We start from the raw sequence: 21,580 nt of genomic DNA, 5'->3' as shown, positions 1-21,580 counted from the left end.
TTTTTTTTTTTTTTAGGGCGGTAACAGTCAATATTCAATTATTTATTAGATTTAATTTTGTTCTTATATAATAAAAGGGAGCTTTTGTTAAACCAATTTTTTTTTTTTCCATATACAACAACCTATCTGGACTCAATAAGAGAATCGATAAGGAATCGGTTCGATAAGAGGATTCGATAATAGGCTCGAACTCAATCATTTCTTATCAAACATCATCCCTATTTACATAAGATGTTGAGCTTTAAAAAACACATAAGGAATGTCTGACATGACTTACGTCACCCTCCTGATTTGCCATAAAATTAAGGTTTTATTGTTTGAACTAGGGATGGAGCGGTTCACAAAATTCATGGTTTTGGAGCTTATCACGGTTTGTTGTCTTGGTTTTCAGTTTGTTTTGACGTACATTGTTGTTGGGGCGGTATAGCTTGGTTGGTAGAGTGGCCGTGCCAGCAACTTGAGGGTTCCAAGTTTTATCCCCGCTTCCATCCTAGTCACTGCCTTTGTGTCCTTGGGCAAGACACTTTACCCACCTGCTCCCAGTGCCACCCACACTGGTTTAAATGTAACTTAGATATTGGGTTTCACTATGTAGAAGCGCTTTGAGTCACTAGAGAAAAGCACTATATAAATATAATTCACTTCACTTCTTTTTAAGACCCCAGAAAACGATATATCCCAATAATCCACAATTACCATTTATTTTATTTTATCAATGATGTCGTGTTTAGTTACACAGCTAACCGTATATGGTGTTTGCAATCTAGTAGATTTCCTTCCAACAACTTTTTTCTAAGCGTGACACAACTTCATTATTTAAGTTCAGTGGACCCTCTAAATGTCTCTTAGGCGCCCATTCCTGATTGACTGGTTACTAAGGGTGTGGGAAAAAATCGATTTGAATTCGAATCGCGATTCTCACATTGTGCGATTCAGAATCGATTCTCATTTTTTAAAAATCGATTTATTTATTTTTATTCAGGATTTTTTTTTTTTTTTTTTTTTTTTTTTTAATTAATCAATCCAACAAAACAATACACAGAAATACCATAACAATGCAATCCAATTCCAAAACCAAACCCGACCCAGCAACACTCTGCAATAAAAACAGAGCAATTGAGAGGAGACAAAAACACGACACAGATTAAACCAAAAGTAGTGAAACAAGAATGAATATTATCAACAACAGTATCAATATTAGTAACAATTACAACATAGCAGTGATTAAAAATCCCTCATTGACATTATCATTAGACATTTATAAAAAAAGAAAAAGAAAAAGAACAATAGTGTCACTGTGGCTTACACTTGCATTGCATCTCATAAGCTTGACAACACACTGTGTCCAATATTTTCACAAAGATAAAATAAGTCACATTTTTGGTTCATTTAATAGTTAAAACAAATTTACATTATTGCAATCAGTTGATAAAACATTGTCATTTACAATTATAAAAGCTTTTTACAAAAATCTACTACTCTGCTTGCATGTCAGCAGACTGGGGTAGATCCTGCTGAACTCCTATGTATTGAATGAATAGAGAATCGTTTTGAATCGGGGAAAAAATTGTTTTTGAATCGAGAATCGTGTTGAATTGAAAAAATAAATAAAACATTTGAATCGAATCGTGACCCCAAGAATCAATATTGAATCGAATCATGGGACACCCAAAGATTCACAGCCCTACTGGTTACCATACAGACCATCATAATTGATAATAACAATTGTGTACTGTATTTCGGTGATACTGTGGTTGTAAAATATAATTATCCTTATTTAATCATCATTATAATGCTTTTATTTCCCCATAGGTCTGTCGTTTCTTAAGAGAAGGATTCATAAATTCCGTAAATTGCATACAGGGAAACTGATGGGTTCTAATCAGCATAACTAAAAGTCCTTCAACATTTTCATGAGTAAATTATACGACTGAAAAGTAACGTTGGCCAGTTTGCCGCCAAGGACTATCTTAACACAGTTACTTGTGTAACTGTTGCTTTTCAATCCAAACTGACAGGGGCTTTTTTCACTACACTAATAAGTAGCCAGTGAGAGTCTTGTAAATTCCAGTAAAGTCTAGCTTTTTTTGTTTGTTTTGTTTTGTTAATTTTCACCTCACATACTGGGCCACTGTGTGTTTTTATATGGGTTTATGTCATGGGAACAGCTTAGTGGGCTTAGTCAGTTCACCTGTGTTTCATGTAATTTCGAGTAAAAGAGATCAGCAAGCAAGTGCATCTTAAAAACAGCTACCTCTCTCTTTTTCCTTTCACTTTGTCTCCAGATTTCACACATAAACCTCCCACACATAAGCAAGAGTCATGTGTAGTCTTCTGTCTGACACCCGTGTGCATGTGCACTTGTGCGCGTGTGTGTGTGTGTTTGCGTGTGTGTGTGTATGAGTGTGTGTGTTCTTGTATTTCTACCTTTCTTGAGACATCAACAAGGAAAAGTTCCTTCCATATGAGGGCCGGTGAACAAGTTAGGACCGAAATCATGGTCCCTATACGGAAAACCATTGTATCTAATAGAGAATGTCTCATTTGCACCCTAATCCAGTGATTTTAATTCACTGTGCTGTGGCACACTAGTGTGCCGTGAGATATTGTCTGGTGTGCCGTGGGAAATTATGCTACTTCACCTAATTGGTCCAAAAAATGTTTTTGAAAATCAATAATCATAATAATGTGCCATTGTCTAGTGCCTGTGCTGTGTAGTGCTTGGCAGGGTAATCTTGTAATACTCCATACCAGTAGGTGGCAACAGGTAGTTCAATGCTTTGTAGAAGTCGGAACGCGTCGAGGATGGTTTGTCATGATCCCAATATGCAGAGCACAGCGGGAGACAGTGTGCAGGTAAAAAGGTATGTAACGCTTAAACCAAAAAATAACAAGGCAAGTCCCGCTAGGAAAAGGCACTGAAGCATAGGAATGGCTATGTAAAACAAAAGTAAAACTGAACTGGCTACAAAGTCAACAAACACAGAATGCTGGACGACAGCAAAAACTTACAGCGTGTGGAGCAAAGACGACGTCCACAAAGCACATCCCGTACATGACATGACAATCAACAATGTCCCCACAAAGAAGGATAGCGTACGCACAACTTAAAGAGTCTTGATTGCGAAAACAAAGCAGGTGCGGGAAATAACACTCAAAGGAAGGTGTGAAGCTGCTACGGGAGAACACCAACAAAACAGGAAGGGTCACCAAAATAACAGCGCAAGACAGGAACTAAAGCACAACACACAGGAAACAACAACAAACTCAAAATAAGGCACAACAACCTGGTGGAGTTTCATTGTTTAACCTTTTCTGCTGGTGGTGTGCCTCCGTATTTTTTTTAATGAAAAAAATGGTGTGAAAAAAAGGTTGAAACACACTGCCCTAATCCATCAAAATTAGGGTGGTCCCAAAAAAGAGGGATTTTTCAAATTGACTGTGTCGGTTTTAAAAGTGCTCCCCCTCTGGTCAACATATGAAAAAACAAGTGTGTGTAAAAATTTGAAGTCCTCCCCCTCTGGCCAACATATGTAATAACAAGTGTGTGTAAGAAATTGAAATGCGCCCCTTTTGTTTAAAAATAATTAAAAAAAAATGTTTTTAAAAATATGTTTATAGAGACATACTGTAATAACTTGAAGTAAATAATGAAGATTAAAAAACAATTTGAAAAAAAATAAAAAAATACCAAAAGCGTACCTTTTTTATATTTGCATAGTATGTATATATTATTAATGTTGTAAATACAAATCTGTATATGTCTAGAAAGGGTGGTCCTGCAGAGGTAGCCATTTTTCGGAGGTCCCAAGAAGGTAAGAAATACAAGAATGTGTGTGTGTTTGTGGTTAATAGCTGTTTTATAAGAATGGTAAATGACAGCCATATATTCACAACTAAAATATGTGGAGATGACAAAGGTTTACAGAAAATCTATTGAACTTTTGTTACTGATTACTGATAACTATCAAATGCAAAAAAAAAAAAAAAGCTAAGATTTTTGCTTGGGATTAAAAAAAAACTAATTAGAGAATGGTACATTAATTATTTCCACTGGACAGTTACAATATGATAACTATCGATGTTCAGCCTCATTGGCTAAGACATGTTTGTGTGATCTCCCCCTGCTAGCCTTTCATTTGGTTTCTACCTGACCTAGAATGGTAGGAAGCGTCGCATCCAAATGTCAGCGTGCATCAGACACTTGCTGTTCACTCGGTTTCACACGTACACAGAAGCTCAACAGGATATTTTAAAAGTCCCAGAGCGCTCTAAAATGTGAGTGTTCAATTTATGTCCCCCTGAACCACATATGTTCGTACAAACATGAATACAAAAAAGTACCTGCATGTAAATATTAGGACCCAGAGGATGCTACAGGTCTTGACCTGGCCTATTAGGGGCAAGCCTCTCATTAGGCAAAGTACAAACCCCGTTTCCATATGAGTTGGGAAATTGTGTTAGATGTAAATATAAACGAAATACAATGATTTGAAAATCATTTTCAACCCATATTCAGTTGAATATGCTACAAAGACAACATATTTGATGTTCAAACTGATAAACATTTTTTTTTTTTGCAAATAATCAATAACTTTAGAATTTGATGCCAGCAACACGTGACAAAGAAGTTGGGAAAGGTGGCAATAAATACTGATAAAGTTGAGGAATGCTCATCAAACACTTATTTGGAACATCCCACAGGTGAACAGGCAAATTGGAAACAGGTGGGTGCCATGATTGGGTATAAAAGTAGATTCCATGAAATGCTCAGTCATTCACAAACAAGGCTGGGGCGAGGGTCACCACTTTGTCAACAAATGCGTGAGCAAATTGTTGAACAGTTTAAGAAAAACCTTTCTCAACCAGCTATTGCAAGGAATTTAGGGATTTCACCATCTACGGTCTGTAATATCATCAAAGGGTTCAGAGAATCTGGAGAAATCACTGCACGTAAGCAGCTAAGCCCGTGACCTTCGATCCCTCAGGCTGTACTGCATCAACAAGCGATATCAGTGTGTAAAGGATATCACCACATGGGCTCAGGAACACTTCAGAAACCCACTGTCTGTAACTACAGTTGGTCGCTACATCTGTAAGTTTAAGTTAAAACTCTCCTATGCAAGGTGAAAAACGTTTATCAACAACACCCAGAAACGCCGTCGGCTTCGCTGGACCTGAGCTCATCTAAGATGGACTGATACAAAGTAGAAAAGTGTTCTGTGGTCTGACGAGTCCACATTTCAAATTGTTTTTGGAAACTGTGGACGTTGTGTCCTCCGGACCAAAGAGGAAAAGAACCATCCGGATTGTTATAGTTGTTTTAGGCGCAAAGTTGAAAAGCCAGCATCTGTGATGGTATGGGGGTGTCTTAGTGCCCAAGACATGGGTAACGTACACATCTGTGAAGGCGCCATTTATGCTGAAAGGTACATACAGGTTTTGGAGCAACATATGTTGCCATCCAAGCAACGTTACCATGGACGCCCCTGCTTATTTCAGCAAGACAATGCCAAACCACGTGTTACATCAACGTGGCTTCATAATAAAAGAGTGCGGGTACTAGACTGGCCTGCTTGTAGTCCAGACCTGTCTCCCATTGAAAATGTGTGGCGCATTATGAAGCCTTAAATACCACAACGGAGACCCCCGGACTGTTGAACAACTTAAGCTGTACATCAAGCAAGAATGGGAAATAATTCCACCTGAAAAGCTTCAAGATTGTGTCTCCTCAGTTCCCAAATGTTTACTGAGTGTTGTTAAAAGGAAAGGCCATGTAACACAGTGGTGAACATGCCCTTTCCCAACTACTTTGGCACGTGTTGCAGCCATGGAATTCTAAGTTAATTATTATTTGCAAAAAAAAAAGAAAGTTCATGAGTTTGAACATCAAATATCTTGTCTTTGTAGTGCATTCAATTGAATATGGGTTGAAAAGGATTTGCAAATCATTGTATTCCGTTTATATTTACATCTAACACAATTTCCCAACTCACATGGAAACGGGGTTTGTATACGTAGGTGTAATAATGTTGTGGCTGGTAAGTTTATTCATTCTGGCAATGATAACCTTTTAAATGCTACAGTATTTCTAAGCATTAATGCGAAAATGTGGTGTAATTGTATTGTAACTACGAATGCAGGGAGTAGCAATGAAAGCTCTTGTGGCTGTCCAATAGTACATTGCGTAGACCCCTGGAGACAGGGGCGTCAAATTCAATTTACCTGGGGGCTGCTGGAGGTAGAGTCTGGGTGACGCGGGGCCGCAGAAAGTATTGCCATCAGGATCACGTTTTGACCACATGACTAAATGTGTTCATTATTTTTATCCAGCAGATATTATGAGCTATGGTCGGCCTTAAACGTAAAATAGAATGACAATATTTTGACACGTGACTTTTCACGAGACGTTCAATGACACACAAGCTTGCTTAAAGGAAGTTGCTCAATGTGTCTTGTGACGTAATTTTTAAGTTTTACCCATGATTGTATTTAGAGTCTTGTGGGATTGGAAATGATATTTATGATGGATGATATTTAAATGGAAAAGCAATTGGAGCGTGCAGACCTCCCAATAGTAAAATCCCGAATCCAGAAGGTGATCCGAATAACACCCAAAATGTAATCACTTGTTCTTCATCCCATTTCTAATATGTCCTAAAATATGAATCATAACTTGCCCATAACATTTTGAGCTATCTGTAACGGAATGAGAGAAACTGAGATCCACTGTCTTTGTCTCTGTGGGTGGAGACGGGACCGCTAGCATACAAACACTGAAGTTGAAGCCTGTAACGTAAATGTAACTTAACATTTAAGAAATGATCTGGATCAGGCCCAAAGTAGAATCAAAACCATTGACACTCACAATTTCCTGAAAGTGATGTGAAAATCTGCTAAGAAACTTTTGAGTTATTTTGCTCACTAACTAACTAACTGACAAACCAACGGCAATAATTACATAACCTTCTGTAGAGGGCCATAGAATATGAGCACGTGAGTTTGAGACGCTGGCGAGCTCTGCTCAATTTAACTCCTAATTAGAGGGGATATGTGCTTGATGGTTTGAGCTTGTATATGGTCCAGGTCTGTTCCACAGGTGCATATGGGAAAGGTGTACATGTCCTAGTAATCATGACTTGGAAATCAAAAAAATATTGTAATTCTGTTAACCCCATTTGTCTTTTTCACAATGTCACAGCAAATGTAATTATCTAATGTCACATGATCCACAATCAGAGACATTTGCAAAACAGAATATACATAGGGGAGAAACTCACCACATGTAGAATCTTGTTCTCGGTCTCGTAAACAGTGCAGTCCTGTTCAAAGAGAGAAGGGAAAACACTATCAACTTTGCAGTGTAGCTTACATAATCTATATGGAATATTGCACCAGTCTGGAAGGAAAGAGAAACAAGGTGGATAAACGTTTTCATTGTCATTGGAAATGAGCAGTCCACACTATCATTTGCACCCTTTCATATATACATATAAATATATAGTCAAGGTTTCTGTGGTTTATCCGTTATACAGTGCTCAATGCCGGGGTAGAGCGGAATATACGTTAGGTCAGGAAAAAACACAGAAGCTATTTCATCCCTACAAGCCTGTTATTCTAAAATCCCCTGAAAAGCAGGGAAACCTGCGAAACAGGCTTGTAGGAATGAAATAGCCTCCGTGTTTTTTCCTGACCTAACGCATATACATTTTTATATATATAAAGAAAAATTATATAGATATATGTATGTATATCAATCTAATAACACAGGGGTGTCAAACTCAAATACAGAGTGGGACAACATTTAAAACTGAACAAAGCCGCGGGCCAAGGTTGAACAAATTAGCCTTTTAATAGGGACCCAAACAAGTTGTGCATTGAATATTGAACAAGCAAGGCTTGTATAACTTTATAGTGACATGCAAAATTGAGTTTCAAATAATAATAATAATAATTAAAAAATATCAATGGCATATCAAATACAATTTAAATAAAAATTGAAAGCCTCTTTTCTATTTGCAGCCTTCTGAGGTAAATATCAACATTAACTTTTTCCACAGGCTAATAAATTTGAAAAGTGCTGCAAACGGTTCTGGGTATTTGTTCTGTTGTGTTTATGTTGTGCTACGGTGTGGATGTTCTCCCGAAATGTGTTTGTCATTCTTGTTTGGTGTGGATTCACAGTGTGGCGTATATTTCTAACAGTGTTAAAGTTTTGTATTCGGCTACCCTCAGTGTAACCTGTATCGCTGTTGATGAAGTATGCGTTGCATTCAATTGTGCAGAAGCCGCACATGCTATGTGACTAAGTTGGACTGGCCAAAAAGTAGACGTGACGATTTTCGGGAGGGGCGCTGAAGTCACTCCCGGAGGAAGTATCAGAATTAGCGGTGACTGCAGTGTTACCGCGGCACCGCCGCAATATATAATCGGCGGGCCAGCTTTAGTATTCATTTGATATCGCATCAAGCGCCAAGTGAAATTACACGGCGGGCCAAATTTGGCCCGCGAGCCAGAGTTTGACACCCATGTTAACAGATGGAGGAGTCCTATGTGCGTATGAGTTTTTAAGAAGCGATCAATAATACTGTGTGAGTTTGACAGATTGTTATTTAACAATAGCTGATTGTTAATCTATTTCTGGGAAAGCAGCCCACTGAGCCCACCAGATGCACACAGTAGCAGCTAATACATCCGCGTGATCCATTAGTATGGTCTACGATACCCCCATCGCGTGTCTTGCTGCACGCTGGCAGCCACAAGTCCATCTGGGCCATTGTGGACCAATTGTGGCCCCAATGCTCTGTCTATCCCCCGGCTCTTATGACAGTGGATGGCTGTTATCTGCTCTGCTCCAGGACTAACTCTGGGCACGCTAAACACGGTCTGACAATGAATACATGGAAGAGTTCCAAAGGAAAAGCCGCAGCTCCTATCCGAAACAATAAGATCGCTCTACAGTGCAATCACTCTCATGAAAGCAGCCAGTGTGAATGTAGGTAATCTACATGATGACGCTATTGGGAGCCGAGCGAGGACAGGAAATGAAGAGAAGAGGGACCTCTTCTTCAATCTCTATAAGGGCACTACATAAGTGAAGCTGAGGATGGGATATGACAATCAATGAGCTCATTGCCTGCATCTGTGACAGAGCAAAGTTGTCCCCTCAGCTGCAAACAGCCTATGGCAGTGGACAGATGTTCAACTCATTGTGAGATCTACGAGAATGAGGAATAATGCAAACCTATGTTGTGATGTGAAGTTTAACTTCGATCCGTATCATGCAAATTAAACATGTTGAATGCCTGCGAAAAGTCCAATTTGGAGCTTAACCAACATTGTTCTGAAATAATAAAAATACAAATATATATATTACTGTTACTGTTATGCTGGATCCACTATGGACTGTACTCTCACAATATTATGTTAGACCCACTCGACATCCATTGCTTTCGGTCTCCCCTAGAGGGGGGGGGGGTTACCCACATATGCGGTCCTCTCCAAGGTTTCTCATAGTCATTCACATCGACGTCCCACTGGGGTGAGTTTTTCCTTGCCCTTATGTGGGCTCTGTACCGAGGATGTCGTTGTGGCTTGTGCAGCCCTTTGAGACACTTTTGATTTAGGGCTATATAAATAAACATTGATTGATTGATTGATTGATATATGAATCGTGAACAATCATCAGATGTGTAATCTGCAAAGTTTTGATCATTTCAAAGATAACTTTTATAAGTATTCTTTTTTCAGCCCACCAGAAACATCATTGTCTTGGTTGTTCAGTGCAATGCTTTTCTTTAAAAATGCGTTCCAAAAGGACAGACGAAGACCGAATCGTACTTTTAAGTCATTTTTAGTCTACTTAATACCTGCATTATCCTTTTCATCCTTTGTAACTGAGCAACTGTGTTGAACAATTTCCCTTGTGGATCAATAAAGTCTGTCTAAGTCTAAGTCTAACTTTCTTTTGTTAGGGACGGGTACCTTTCACATTTGAACCGATAGAGTACCAATTACCGATACCCGGGTATCGATACAATTTTCAGTACCTTTGTGGGGGTTCATGTGTTGATATATGTTGAATTGTTTAATCTTACAATCTATATATTTTTTTTATTTAACATTTAACAGTGAGTGGATAATAACGCTGTTGTCCAGTTATAACTTGATATTTATATCAAACCTATTTACAGTTTAATAGGATAAACCTTGTTAAATGATATGAAAGCATGTGTTAATCATAAAGATTATTATCAAGGTTTAGGTCAAGCAGATTACAACTATCAATACTAATCGAATATACTGCAAAAGAAGGGACTAAAAAACTGATGAAAAATAGATTTACATTTAGCAGTGCTAAAATAAAAAATGGACATAACTAATAATATACACACATATATATATATATATATATATATATATATATATATATATATATATATATATATATATATATAAATATAGTATATGTATGTTTCTTCAAGAAACTGTCAATACAATTTAAGTTTAAAGGGGAACATTATCACAATTTCAGAATTGTTAAAACCATTAAAAATCAGTTCCCAGTGGCTTATTATATTTTTCGAAGTTTTTTTCAAAATTTTACCCATCACGCAATATCCCTAAAAAAAAGCTTCAAAGTGCCTGATTTTAACCACCCGTCCATTTTCCTGTGACGTCACATAGTGAAGCCAACACAAACAAACATGGCGGAAAGAACTGCAAGCTATAGCGACATTCAATTCAACAGATTACGAATGTATTGAAACGGATGGTTGTAGTGTGGAGGCAGGTAGCAAAAATGAAATTGAAGAAGAAACTGAAGCTATTGAGCCAAATCGGTTTGAACCGTATGCAAGCGAAACCGACAAAAACGGCACGACAGCCAGCGACACGAGAGAAAGCGAGGACAAATACGGCGACCGCCTTCTAACCAACGATTGGTATGTGTTTGTTTGGCATTAAAGGAAACTAACAACTATGAACTAGGTTTACAGCATATGAAATACATTTGGCAACAACATGCACTTTGAGAGTGCAGACAGCCCAATTTTCATCAATTAATATATTCTGTAGACATACCCTCATCCGCGCTCTTTTCCTGAAAGCTGATCTGTCCAGTTTTGGAGTTGATGTCAGCAGGCCAGGGAAGCTAGGGTCGATAGGGGGTTTAGCTCGCTCGTCTGCGGGAACAAACTGCCGCCATTTCTTGCCGTGCTAGCGAGGTCCTTTGTCCCTGAATTGCTCACACACTCCGGCAGATTCAATGAGGGTCTGGCGGCAGATTTCTTTGACTTTATCGTTGGAAATGCATCTGCTTTGAGTGTCGCAGGATACCCACACATTCTTGCCATCTCTGTCGTAGCATAGCTTTCGTCGGTAAAGTGTGCGGAACAAACGTCCAATTTCTTGCCACTTTCGCATCTTTGGGCCACTGGTGCAACTTGAATCCATCCCTGTTCGTGTTGTTACATCCTCCGACAACACACCGACAAGGCATGATGTCTCCAAGGTACGGAAAACAGTCGAAAAAACGGAAAATAACAGAGCTGATTTGACTCGGTGTTTGAGAAAATGGCGGATTGCTTCCCGATGTAATGTCACGTTGTGACGTCATCACTCCGAGAGCGAATATTAGAAAGGCGTTTAATTCGCCAAAATTCACCCATTTAGAGTTCGGAAATCGGTTAAAAAAATATATGGTCTTTTTTCTGCAACATCAAGGTATATATTGACGCTTGCATAGGTCTGGTGATAATGTTCCCCTTTAAATAAAAATATAGCTTCAACACTTTAGTCATACTTTTTGCGCCTAAAAAATTTTAGCTCCAGACTTCTTCTGTTTGTTTGATAATGTCATCACTGCCACAAGGGGTGGAAAAGTGTATTACAACTGAGTACCGCTGCAGCCCATCCTGACTTTGGCTGAGAATCAGATCATTTTTGGCGGCCCCTCCAAGGGGCGCTCGCTGCCCAACAACGTTATTTAAGAAACACTGGACTAGATGAGTTTGCTATGAGTTCTGCTGGAGTCCTTGTGTCCCCGCCAAGTGTTTGAGACAGTGTTTAGTCTTCAACAAAGGTATCCAAATATGGAACAGTTTGATTTTAAGTGAATCAATACCCGGTAGTACCAACATAATTTGGTCAGTACCTATAAAAGCACCGAATCTGGCTTTTTTTTGCCATGGTACTCAACAAAAAGCACAGAGAATGAGTTAATAAAACTTCCATGTTTGGGCACCAGAATGTACGGAATACTAAAACTAATAAGTTTGTTGCCTGCAATGTTTGCCAGAACAAAGACCAAGACGATATGCGAAAACCAGGGAAAACTGTTGGCAAACATTTTCATCGAAAACCAAATCGTACAAAAAGTGGGACATACAAAAACCAAGGGACCACAGCACGGATGCCAGCTGATGCAGCTTTGCGACAGGAAGTTGGTCATAAACACTATTTGACGCCTTAAGAGTCGCACTTGACAAGGAGCTGATAACTCGGGTTTTTGGCGTGTTGCCTAGCGCTCTCGATTCTCAATCTTCTGAACGTGGTTTGATCCCTCGACAGTGTGAAGGGCGGATCCCAATGGCAAAACCTACACTAAGGGCCTGTTCTACGAATGGTTAACACGTATTAAAACACATGCAAACTTGATCGCACCCGCAAATCTGATCTGCAGTACATAGATTGAGCGCAAAGGATTGCATCTTTTAAATGAGCAAAAATAAGAGTACCATCCATTTAGCGTGTCTGTCTTCATGTATATAGCAGAATATATCCTGATTATTAGAACTCTCATAATACGGGGCAGAGTAAATGCAAATATAATAATTTAGCACTCTCAATGTGATTCATCAAGACTGAAACTGTTTGCATCTATGTTTAGCACATCTGGAATGTTCGCGCAAACTGACACAGTTATACACAATTGGCTGTGACGAAAGAGGCAGTAGCGCTGCAAAGACAAACAATTGGGAGAGAGAATATTAATATCATATCTCGGACCTCATCCAAATTTACACAACTGTGTGCACTCTGAGGTCCGAGAGCCAGCTCCAGCTCGTGGTGCCCAAGACGAGACTTAAAACCAGGTCGGCCCTAAGCTCTGGAACACTCTGCCCCTCCATGTTCCAACTGCTCCCACAGTGGAGTGTTTTAAGTCTAGTCTTAAGACCCACTTTTATTCTCTGGCTTTTAACACTACGTGAGTTGTGTGGTCCTCTGTGTTTTTAAATTTGTATTTCTATGTATTGTTTTAATTGGTTTTACCATTTAAAATCGTTTTTAATCCTATTTATTTTTATATTGTTTTTATATTGGTTCTATATTTATTTATTTTGTTTTTATTCAGTCAGTGGTGGAGCTAAGGATAGTAATTGAATCTTGTTTTTGATATTTTTGTGCAGCACTTTGGAAACATTTTTGTTGTTTAAATGTGCTATATAAATAAAGTGGATTTGATTGATTGGATTACTTATCATGGTACAACGGTTAATGTATTTGTAGACACAGTTAAGAACAAAACGCATGCAGCATAAAACTGTCTCACATTTTGGCAAAGCCCATCCAGTCTGCATTCCACATTTAGTTTATTTTTTATTTAGCGTTACTTCTAATATTCCCTGAACATTTAATAAATTGATTGCGATAGTTTTTGAATATTCCACCGTGTGATGCTTGCAGCTTGTATAAGTGTGTGGTGTGTGTGAGGGCACCTGCTGTACAATAGTAGTTAATTCTAGGCAGAGCTGCACAATGTTGTTCTTCAGTAATGAATACTCTGTCACGCTGGCAAATGGAGACCTGAAATGAAAAACAAAAACAACAGTGCGATTTAAAAAATGCTTCGACGGTACAGTCGGTTAAAAAACTTAAACACATTCCGTGTTTTCCTCCTTAAAGCCCAGGAGCAAACAGGAGGCACAAACAACAATATTTGTTTCAGTATCTTCACCAAGGCGGGCGTCTACAAAAGCTCAGTATTACTTTACTTCATGTGTTGCCTGAGCGTCACATGTTTTCATCAGTCTGCAATACTGGGGATTGTGAGTCAGGCATTTATTTATTTCAAATATGTTCATCAGAACTTCTTTTTTTCCCCCTAAAAAGTATTGTTTATGCTTGTATGATTGAATTAGTTCAACAGCCAGATTAGGGTACACCATAAAATGTAATTTAAAAAAAAGACTGATTGCATAGTTCACTCGGATCTGATCAATAAGGTAGCAAAAATAGGTTTTGATACAAAAATTGCATGATTGTGCCTTAATGCTGTAGTCAGTGTATGTATTGTCTAAAGTACAGTTGTATTATTCACCGTTACCCATTGCTTCATTACTTGAAAATGTTTTCCTTCACCATGACCTCTTTAAATTCAAATATATTCGGCGAATAGTTCATACCTGTCAAGCCAGGCAAGTAGATTTTTGGCTGCACCAATCAAATCCACCACTGAGGTGAGGAAATCATTGGGTAGCCTGCGGGAAGCTCTTCCATCATAATGTCCTCCCCTCCGTCGCCCCAGGATGAAGTTCTGCAGGTTCTTTGCTGAAGCGTTGAGCTTGTGTGATAGAGTCCGCAGGTTTTCCGTCTCCAGGCCATAATTCTGGAGGAAGAAAAAAAACAAGATTTTTTTAGTGAATCTACTGTATTTCCCAGCTACAAAACAATGCAGACCTTTCATTGTCTATTTGACCCTTAATATTATTGTTCAGATAAAGAATGTATTTGTACATTGTAACGAGATGAATTACATGAAATGCACAATCACACAGCAGGCGGAAGACATTGACACAATGTTGACAATACAGAAACAACTTTGCAAAATAGTTGTATTTGTAAATTGAGACAAAATTAATGTCAATGGACAAATCAACGTCAAAATCATAGATTAAATTAACGTCTTAAAAAAGTGCGTTGTTTCAACGTTGCATTTGTGTTTTACAAACCCCGTTTCCATATGAGTTGGGAATTGTGTTAGATGTAAATATAAACGGAATACAATGATTTGCAAATAATTTTCAACCCATATTCAATTGAATATGCTACAAAGACAACATATTTGATGTTCAAACTGATAAACATTTTTTTTTTTGCAAATAATCATTAACTTTAGAATTTGATGCCAGCAACACGTGACAAAGAAGTTGGGAAAGGTGGCAATAAATACTGATAAAGTTGAGGAATGCTCATCAAACACTTATTTGGAACATCCCACAGGTGTGCAGGCTAATTGGGAACAGGTGGGCGCCATGATTGGGTATAAAAACAGCTTCCCAAAAAATGCTCAGTCTTTCACAAGAAAAGATGGGGCGAGGTACACCCCTTTGTCCACAACTGCGTGAGCAAATTGTCAAACAGTTTAAGAACAACGTTTCTTAAAGTACAATTGCAAGAAATTTAGGGATTTCAACATCTACGGTCAATAATATCATCAAAAGGTTCAGAGAATCTGGAGAAATCACTCCACGTAAGCGGCATGGCCGCAAACCAACATTGAATGACCGTGACCTTCGATCCCTCAGACGGCACTGTATTAAAAACTGACATCAATCTCTAAAGGATATCACCACATGGGCTCAGGAACACTTCAGAAAACCACTGTCACTAAATACAGTTTGTCGCTACATCTGTAAGTGCAAGTTAAAGCTCTACTATGCAAAGCGAAAGCCATTTATCAACAACATCCAGAAACGCCGCCGGCTTCTCTGGGCCCGAGATCATTTAAGATGGACTCATGCAAAGTGGAAAAGTGTTCTGTGGTCTGACGAGTCCACATTTCAAATTGTTTTTGGAAATATTCAACAATGTGTCATCCGGACCAAAGGGGAAGCGAACCATCCAGACTGTTATCGACGCAAAGTTCAAAAGCCAGTATCTGTGATGGTATGGGGGTGCATTAGTGTCCAAGGCATGGGTAACTTACACATCTATGAAGGCACCATTAATGCTGAGAGGTACATACAGGTTTTGGAACAACATATGCTGCCATCTAAGCGTCATCTTTTTCATGCACCCCTGCTTATTTCAGCAAGACAATACCAAGCCACATTCAGCACGTGTTACAACAGCGTGGCTTCGTAAAAAAAGAGTGCGGGTACTTTCCTGGTCCGCCTGCAGTCCAGACCTGTCTCCCATCGAAAATGTGTGGCGCAAAATGAAGCGTAAAATACGACAGCGGAGACTCCGGACTGTTGAACGACTGAAGCTCTACATAAAACAAGAATGGGAAAGAATTCCACTTTCAAAGCTTCAACAATTAGTTTCCTAAGTTCAAGTTCACATTGTTTTTTCAATGTCTTGTGTCTGCTCGGCAGGCTATACTCCCCACATTGTGCCCCCTTTTCAAAATAAAGACCTGATATCAAGCCTGGAAACTCCAGTTTTCCCTGGAAAACCCCCAAATGTTGCCCTTCTTTTCTTGTATTTTAACTTTCATGAAAAAAAGTCCTATCCGTTTCTGCTGGAGCAGCACATTTTCAGGTTCGCTCCTCTACTCAAAATCGTTGCAACACATCCTGCAGCGGGGAATTTCAGGCTTTCAAAACAAAATTATGTGAATTAAACACAAATAATTGGTCCTTGTGACGACTTCAGCCATTGTGTGCTGACATGTTTCCAGACTCTGTTATTGCTTTGAAATACTTTGCTGGAAAAAACAAAGCTAGCAAATCATCTAAAGTAAATTGTCCAATGGCCGCTCCAAGTCTAGATATGGTTAGCTAAGCTAACGTCATGGCTAGCCAGTAGCTACTTATGGCTTTCTTCTCAAGCAGTGGTTCTCAAATTTTTTTCACCAAGTACCACCTTAGAAAAAACTTGGCATTCCAAGTATCACCATAATTACCAAAATTAAAATACATTAGCGTTGTGGGCCCAAGTATTTGTTAAAAACAAGGCAAAGGTTTTGATAAAATATTTTGGCCACTGTAACAATACACACAGTTTGAACAGTAACATTGTGTTTGGATATAGGAAAATAAAACACTGCACTTTAATAAACTGATTATTTGGCGTACCACCAGATGGTGCCCGTACCACAGTTTGAGAATCACTGTTCTAGAGTAATGTTTTCTAAAAATTGTTCAAAACGAGTATAGATATTGAGTGACATGACACCTTGTTGTACTAAGTGTCAATTACTGAACTTTGTTTGTAAGTGTGCATGTAAACGTTAAATAAACCACCAGCTCGCTCCACCCTGTTTTTTTTTTGTTTTTTTTCATGTATATATTCATTTCACACCATATTCATTGCACTTCTACATTTTTTATATTTTTATATATTTGCACATTGTTTTTCTAGCATGCACACATCGCACTGTATGGAATGGCCTCAATCTCGTTACCTTGCGTAATGACAATAAAGCTGATTCTGATTCTGATTCTGATTCTGATACAGTATACATATGGTAGGCCTACTAAGTATGTTGCTAAAAAGCTAAAAAAAGAAATACACTTTATTGAGTTCACATTATTTCTTTAAGGGGGGAAGATGTGATGTTATGAGATAGGGAATATAACAACTACACTACCCAGCATGCAACAGGAGTGACGAGCATGCACGGTAGCCCCGAAAAGTGTTGTTGCATGTCGCCACCCGGCAGCTAAGAATGAGGTTATGAGCACGCTGTGAAAGTAAACGTCAAGAACTCAGCCAACACGCCTCGTCTGCATTATTTCTATAGTGGTCTCGATAACGGGTACCGGTTCTCAAAAAGGGATTCGAGTCCGAAGATTCGGTTCTTTTCTTATCGAACAACCGGGAAAATCGGTTTCGAGTATCATCCCTATATATACATAGGTGTGTATATATATATATATATATATATATATATATATATATATATATATATATATATGTATGTGTGGGAAAAAAATCACAAGACTATTTCATCTCTACAGGCCTGTTTCATGAGGGGGGGGTAACCTCAATCATCAGGAGATGTTAATGGGAGCATTCGCATACCATGGTTTATATAGGGCACAGAGTGGGTGGGTACAGGCTGGCCTAGGGGCGTGGTGATTGGCTCATGTGTTACCTAGGAGGTGTTTCCGTCTATGGCGGCATGCTGTTACAATTTCGCTGCGCTTGTTGAGGGATGACAGTTCTGGACGGTAAATAATAAACAGTTTCTCTTTCAAGCATAGGTTGCATCTTTTATTACCACTATTGTAAGGTGTGCTGGATGCAAGAATTTGCCCTGTTATTGAATATTCAACATTATTATATATATATATATATATATATATATATATATATATATATATATAAATTAGGGATGTCCGATAATGGCTTTTTTGCCGATATCTGATATTCCGATATATAACTCTTAATTACCGATACCGATATCAACCGATACCGAAAAAGTCGTGGAATTAACACATTATTATGCCTAATTTGGACAACCAGTTATGGTGAAGATAAGGTCCTTTTTAAAAAAAATTATAAAATAAAATAAGATAAATAAATTATAAATAAATGAATAAAAAAGAAAGTAAAACAATATAAAAACAGTTACATAGAAACTAAAAATGAAAGAAAACTAGTAAAAAGGTTAGTACTATTAGTGGACCAGCAGCACGCACAATCATGTGTGCTTACGGACTGTATCCCCTGCACACTGTATTGATATATATTGATATATAATGTAGGAACCAGAATATTAATAACAGAAAGAAACAACCCTTTTGTGTGAATGAGTGTAAATGGGGGAGGGAGGTTTTTTGGGTTGGTGCACTAATTGTAAGTGTATCTTGTGTTTTTTTATGTTGATTTAATTTTTAAAAAAAATTAAAAAAATTAAAAAAACGATACCGATAATAAAAAAAACGATACCGATAATTACCGATATTACATTTTAAAGCATTTATCGGCTCTCTTATATATATATATATATATATATATATATATATATATATATATATATATATATATACATATATATATATATATATATATATATATATATATATATATATATATATATATATATATATGTACACCCCACTTTTGCGACCATTATTACTAATTTTGTATCTTTACTTGTTTCTCTGCCAGTACGGGTATGTTGTAAAGTGAGATATTTTTACATGGAAAATGTTATAATGCATATTTACATACTTTAAATAGGTGCATGTAAAACGGCAGTAAAATAGCTGATCACACAAAACAGAGAAGTCATTGATGTCGTTCTCCATCCTTAATGAGAGGAATACGATTTTCTGAGGCTCAATGTTTGTATGTTTATCAGGATTCTTCTTCCCTTGTACTCTGTAAACACTTTCAGTTTGAACAGTTTCTTAAAGTTGATCATTTTAGTACATTGTTCGATTTCTTTGTTTAATCCATTCAATAATTTAGCTGTTGGCGAAGAAGAATCAAGAGATTACCCGCACCTTGGTATAAGCCGCTGGATTCAAAGCTTGGGGAAAAAAAAGTAGTGGCTTAGAGTCCAGAAAATACGGTACATACAACCAGCGTTGAAGCCTATTTTTTGGAGGAATCTCCAGAATGCCTTCATCCACATGTGCACACACTCAGTGACAGGTTTTCCCCGAATTGCAGTGCAGAAATTGTACTCTTTCGTGTTTTCTTTGGGAATGTCAGGATGAACAATGAATTTGGAACAACCCGTCATCATGAGAAAAAAATGTCAGCACAACTAACCCAAATCCAGCAAAAATGTTGTCAAAATCCCCTATTTTTCTCAAAGAGAGGAGTTTTCCCCCTTTATTTCCAAATGCAAACGTATGAGACAAATATTGCATCACCTACACATTTGACATGAGTGCCTTTTATTAAAACATGCATTATTTTGACCACATGGTTGCACAAAGCGCATTACTACACAGCACTTTGACCCCGCTAAACAGTCAGACCCACTGAGCCACATTGTGAACAGCCAACCAAGGCACTTCTTGTTATGTCCTTTCGAAGAGAGGCTGATTCCTGCTGACACACACACACACACACACACACACACACACACACACACACACACACACAGAACTAGGCATATCTATTCCCCCTCTGCCTCCAGATCTATTTATTACAGTCACGACCACAGTGACTACAAAGGAGAGTTTCACTGTGGCAGCTGGGGGAGAGGTAGAATTAGAGGATCTAAAGAGGCAAAAGACAAGGGGAGAGACCCAGCTACTGTATGCATCTTGCTGGAACTGGGTCATGCATACACCATTATCATTCTGATGTACTGTGTGGGAATGTGGATGTGGCTGTGAACTTGAAGCAGATTGCAAATGCTACAATTAGGCTTTGCTATGATGCAATGTAACGTTGCGGGCTTCCCTCTCCTGGGGACAGAGTGCAGAAAAAAAGAGAGGAGAAATAATAACCCGTGTTGATTGGGAGTGTGTAAAAAAAAAATAATAATAAATAATTTGAGCGTGCATACAGTATGTGCCTGCGCGTGTCAATCAATACAGTACAAGGCCGGCGCCATTAGAGCAGCCCCCCACTACCTTCACGTCGATACGGTTGCCATAGCAATCCTATGGGGTAAATTGTCTTCTATGCTGAAAATCCTAACGTTGTTAGACTCAACTAAACAATCATTTATGAAATCAAAATAAGGAGAGGGCAGTGGTTAGTGCTTGTGCCTCACAGCAAAAAGTTCCTGGGTTCGATTCCCGGGCTTGGTGTCTCTCTGCGTGGTGTTTGCATGTTCTCCCAGTGACTGCGCGGAAGTCTACTCCATTTCCACAGACAAGCACCTGGGGATAGGCTGATTGGCAACACTAAATTGGTCCGAGTGTGTAAACGTGAGTGTGAATGTCTGTGGCGGCTTAACCAGGGTGTAAGCTGCCTACCACACGAGTGCATCTGGGGTAGGCTCCAGCCCCCCGCGACCCCGAAAGGGACGAGGGGTAGAAAATTAATAGATGGATGGATGGATGGAAAATGGGAAAGCATGTTTGATAGTCAGCTTCCAAATTCCAGGAAGTCGTAAGCATTACACAAAGCACAGCCACACATTTGTGAGTATTTTATAAATAGACGTTTAAGCAAATGTCACCTTCTGCCAAAAAAAGACAGCAAACAAAAATGAGAGGTACATCAGAGTCTTTGAAATACCCAGTGTATTTTTATTAGGGCTACAAAAGTTAATGTGGTAACATGAGATTAATCACAAAAAAGATTGCATTAATCATGTACAGACACAGATTAACCATGCAATTATTTATAATGCATATGTCAGTACAAAGAATGAGGAGACTTCTTCCGACTGGTGTGCTCAGAGGTAAGTATCACTTAAAATTAACCCCCTGCCGATACTAAAGTCATGTGCATATATTACAGCAGGGGTGTCCACACTTTTTTAGGAGGCGAGCTACTTATCAAATGACCAAGTCCAGGTGATCAAGCTATCTAGGTGGTATATATATATATATATATATATATATATATATATATATATATATATATATATATATATATATATATATATATATATATATATATATATACATATATATATATATATATATATATATATATATATATACATATATACACATATATATATATATATATACATATATTTTTATATATATAT

At 38.2% G+C, this 21,580-nt stretch overlaps 1 protein-coding gene across 6 annotated transcripts in view; it reads right to left on the bottom strand.

The window, feature by feature from the left end:
- Positions 1 to 21,580, bottom strand: part of LOC133575284 (connector enhancer of kinase suppressor of ras 2) — a 175,367-nt gene that overhangs the window by 91,337 nt on the left and 62,450 nt on the right. For all 6 annotated transcript variants that reach the window (XM_061927915.2, XM_061927912.2, XM_061927914.2 and 3 more), the window contains exons 3-5: positions 14,406 to 14,608; positions 13,719 to 13,806; positions 7,281 to 7,322 (exon numbers count right to left, since the gene is read on the bottom strand). In XM_061927915.2, coding sequence (XP_061783899.2) covers positions 7,281 to 7,322; positions 13,719 to 13,806; positions 14,406 to 14,608 — 333 coding nt within the window. The remainder of the gene's footprint in view (positions 1 to 7,280; positions 7,323 to 13,718; positions 13,807 to 14,405; positions 14,609 to 21,580) is intronic.

Source organism: Nerophis lumbriciformis, linkage group LG35 (genome assembly GCF_033978685.3).
Source record: "Nerophis lumbriciformis linkage group LG35, RoL_Nlum_v2.1, whole genome shotgun sequence".
Taxonomy (NCBI): domain Eukaryota; kingdom Metazoa; phylum Chordata; class Actinopteri; order Syngnathiformes; family Syngnathidae; genus Nerophis; species Nerophis lumbriciformis.
The sequence above is the reverse complement of the archived record's forward strand: the minus strand, read 5'-3'. Positions and strand labels throughout refer to the sequence as shown.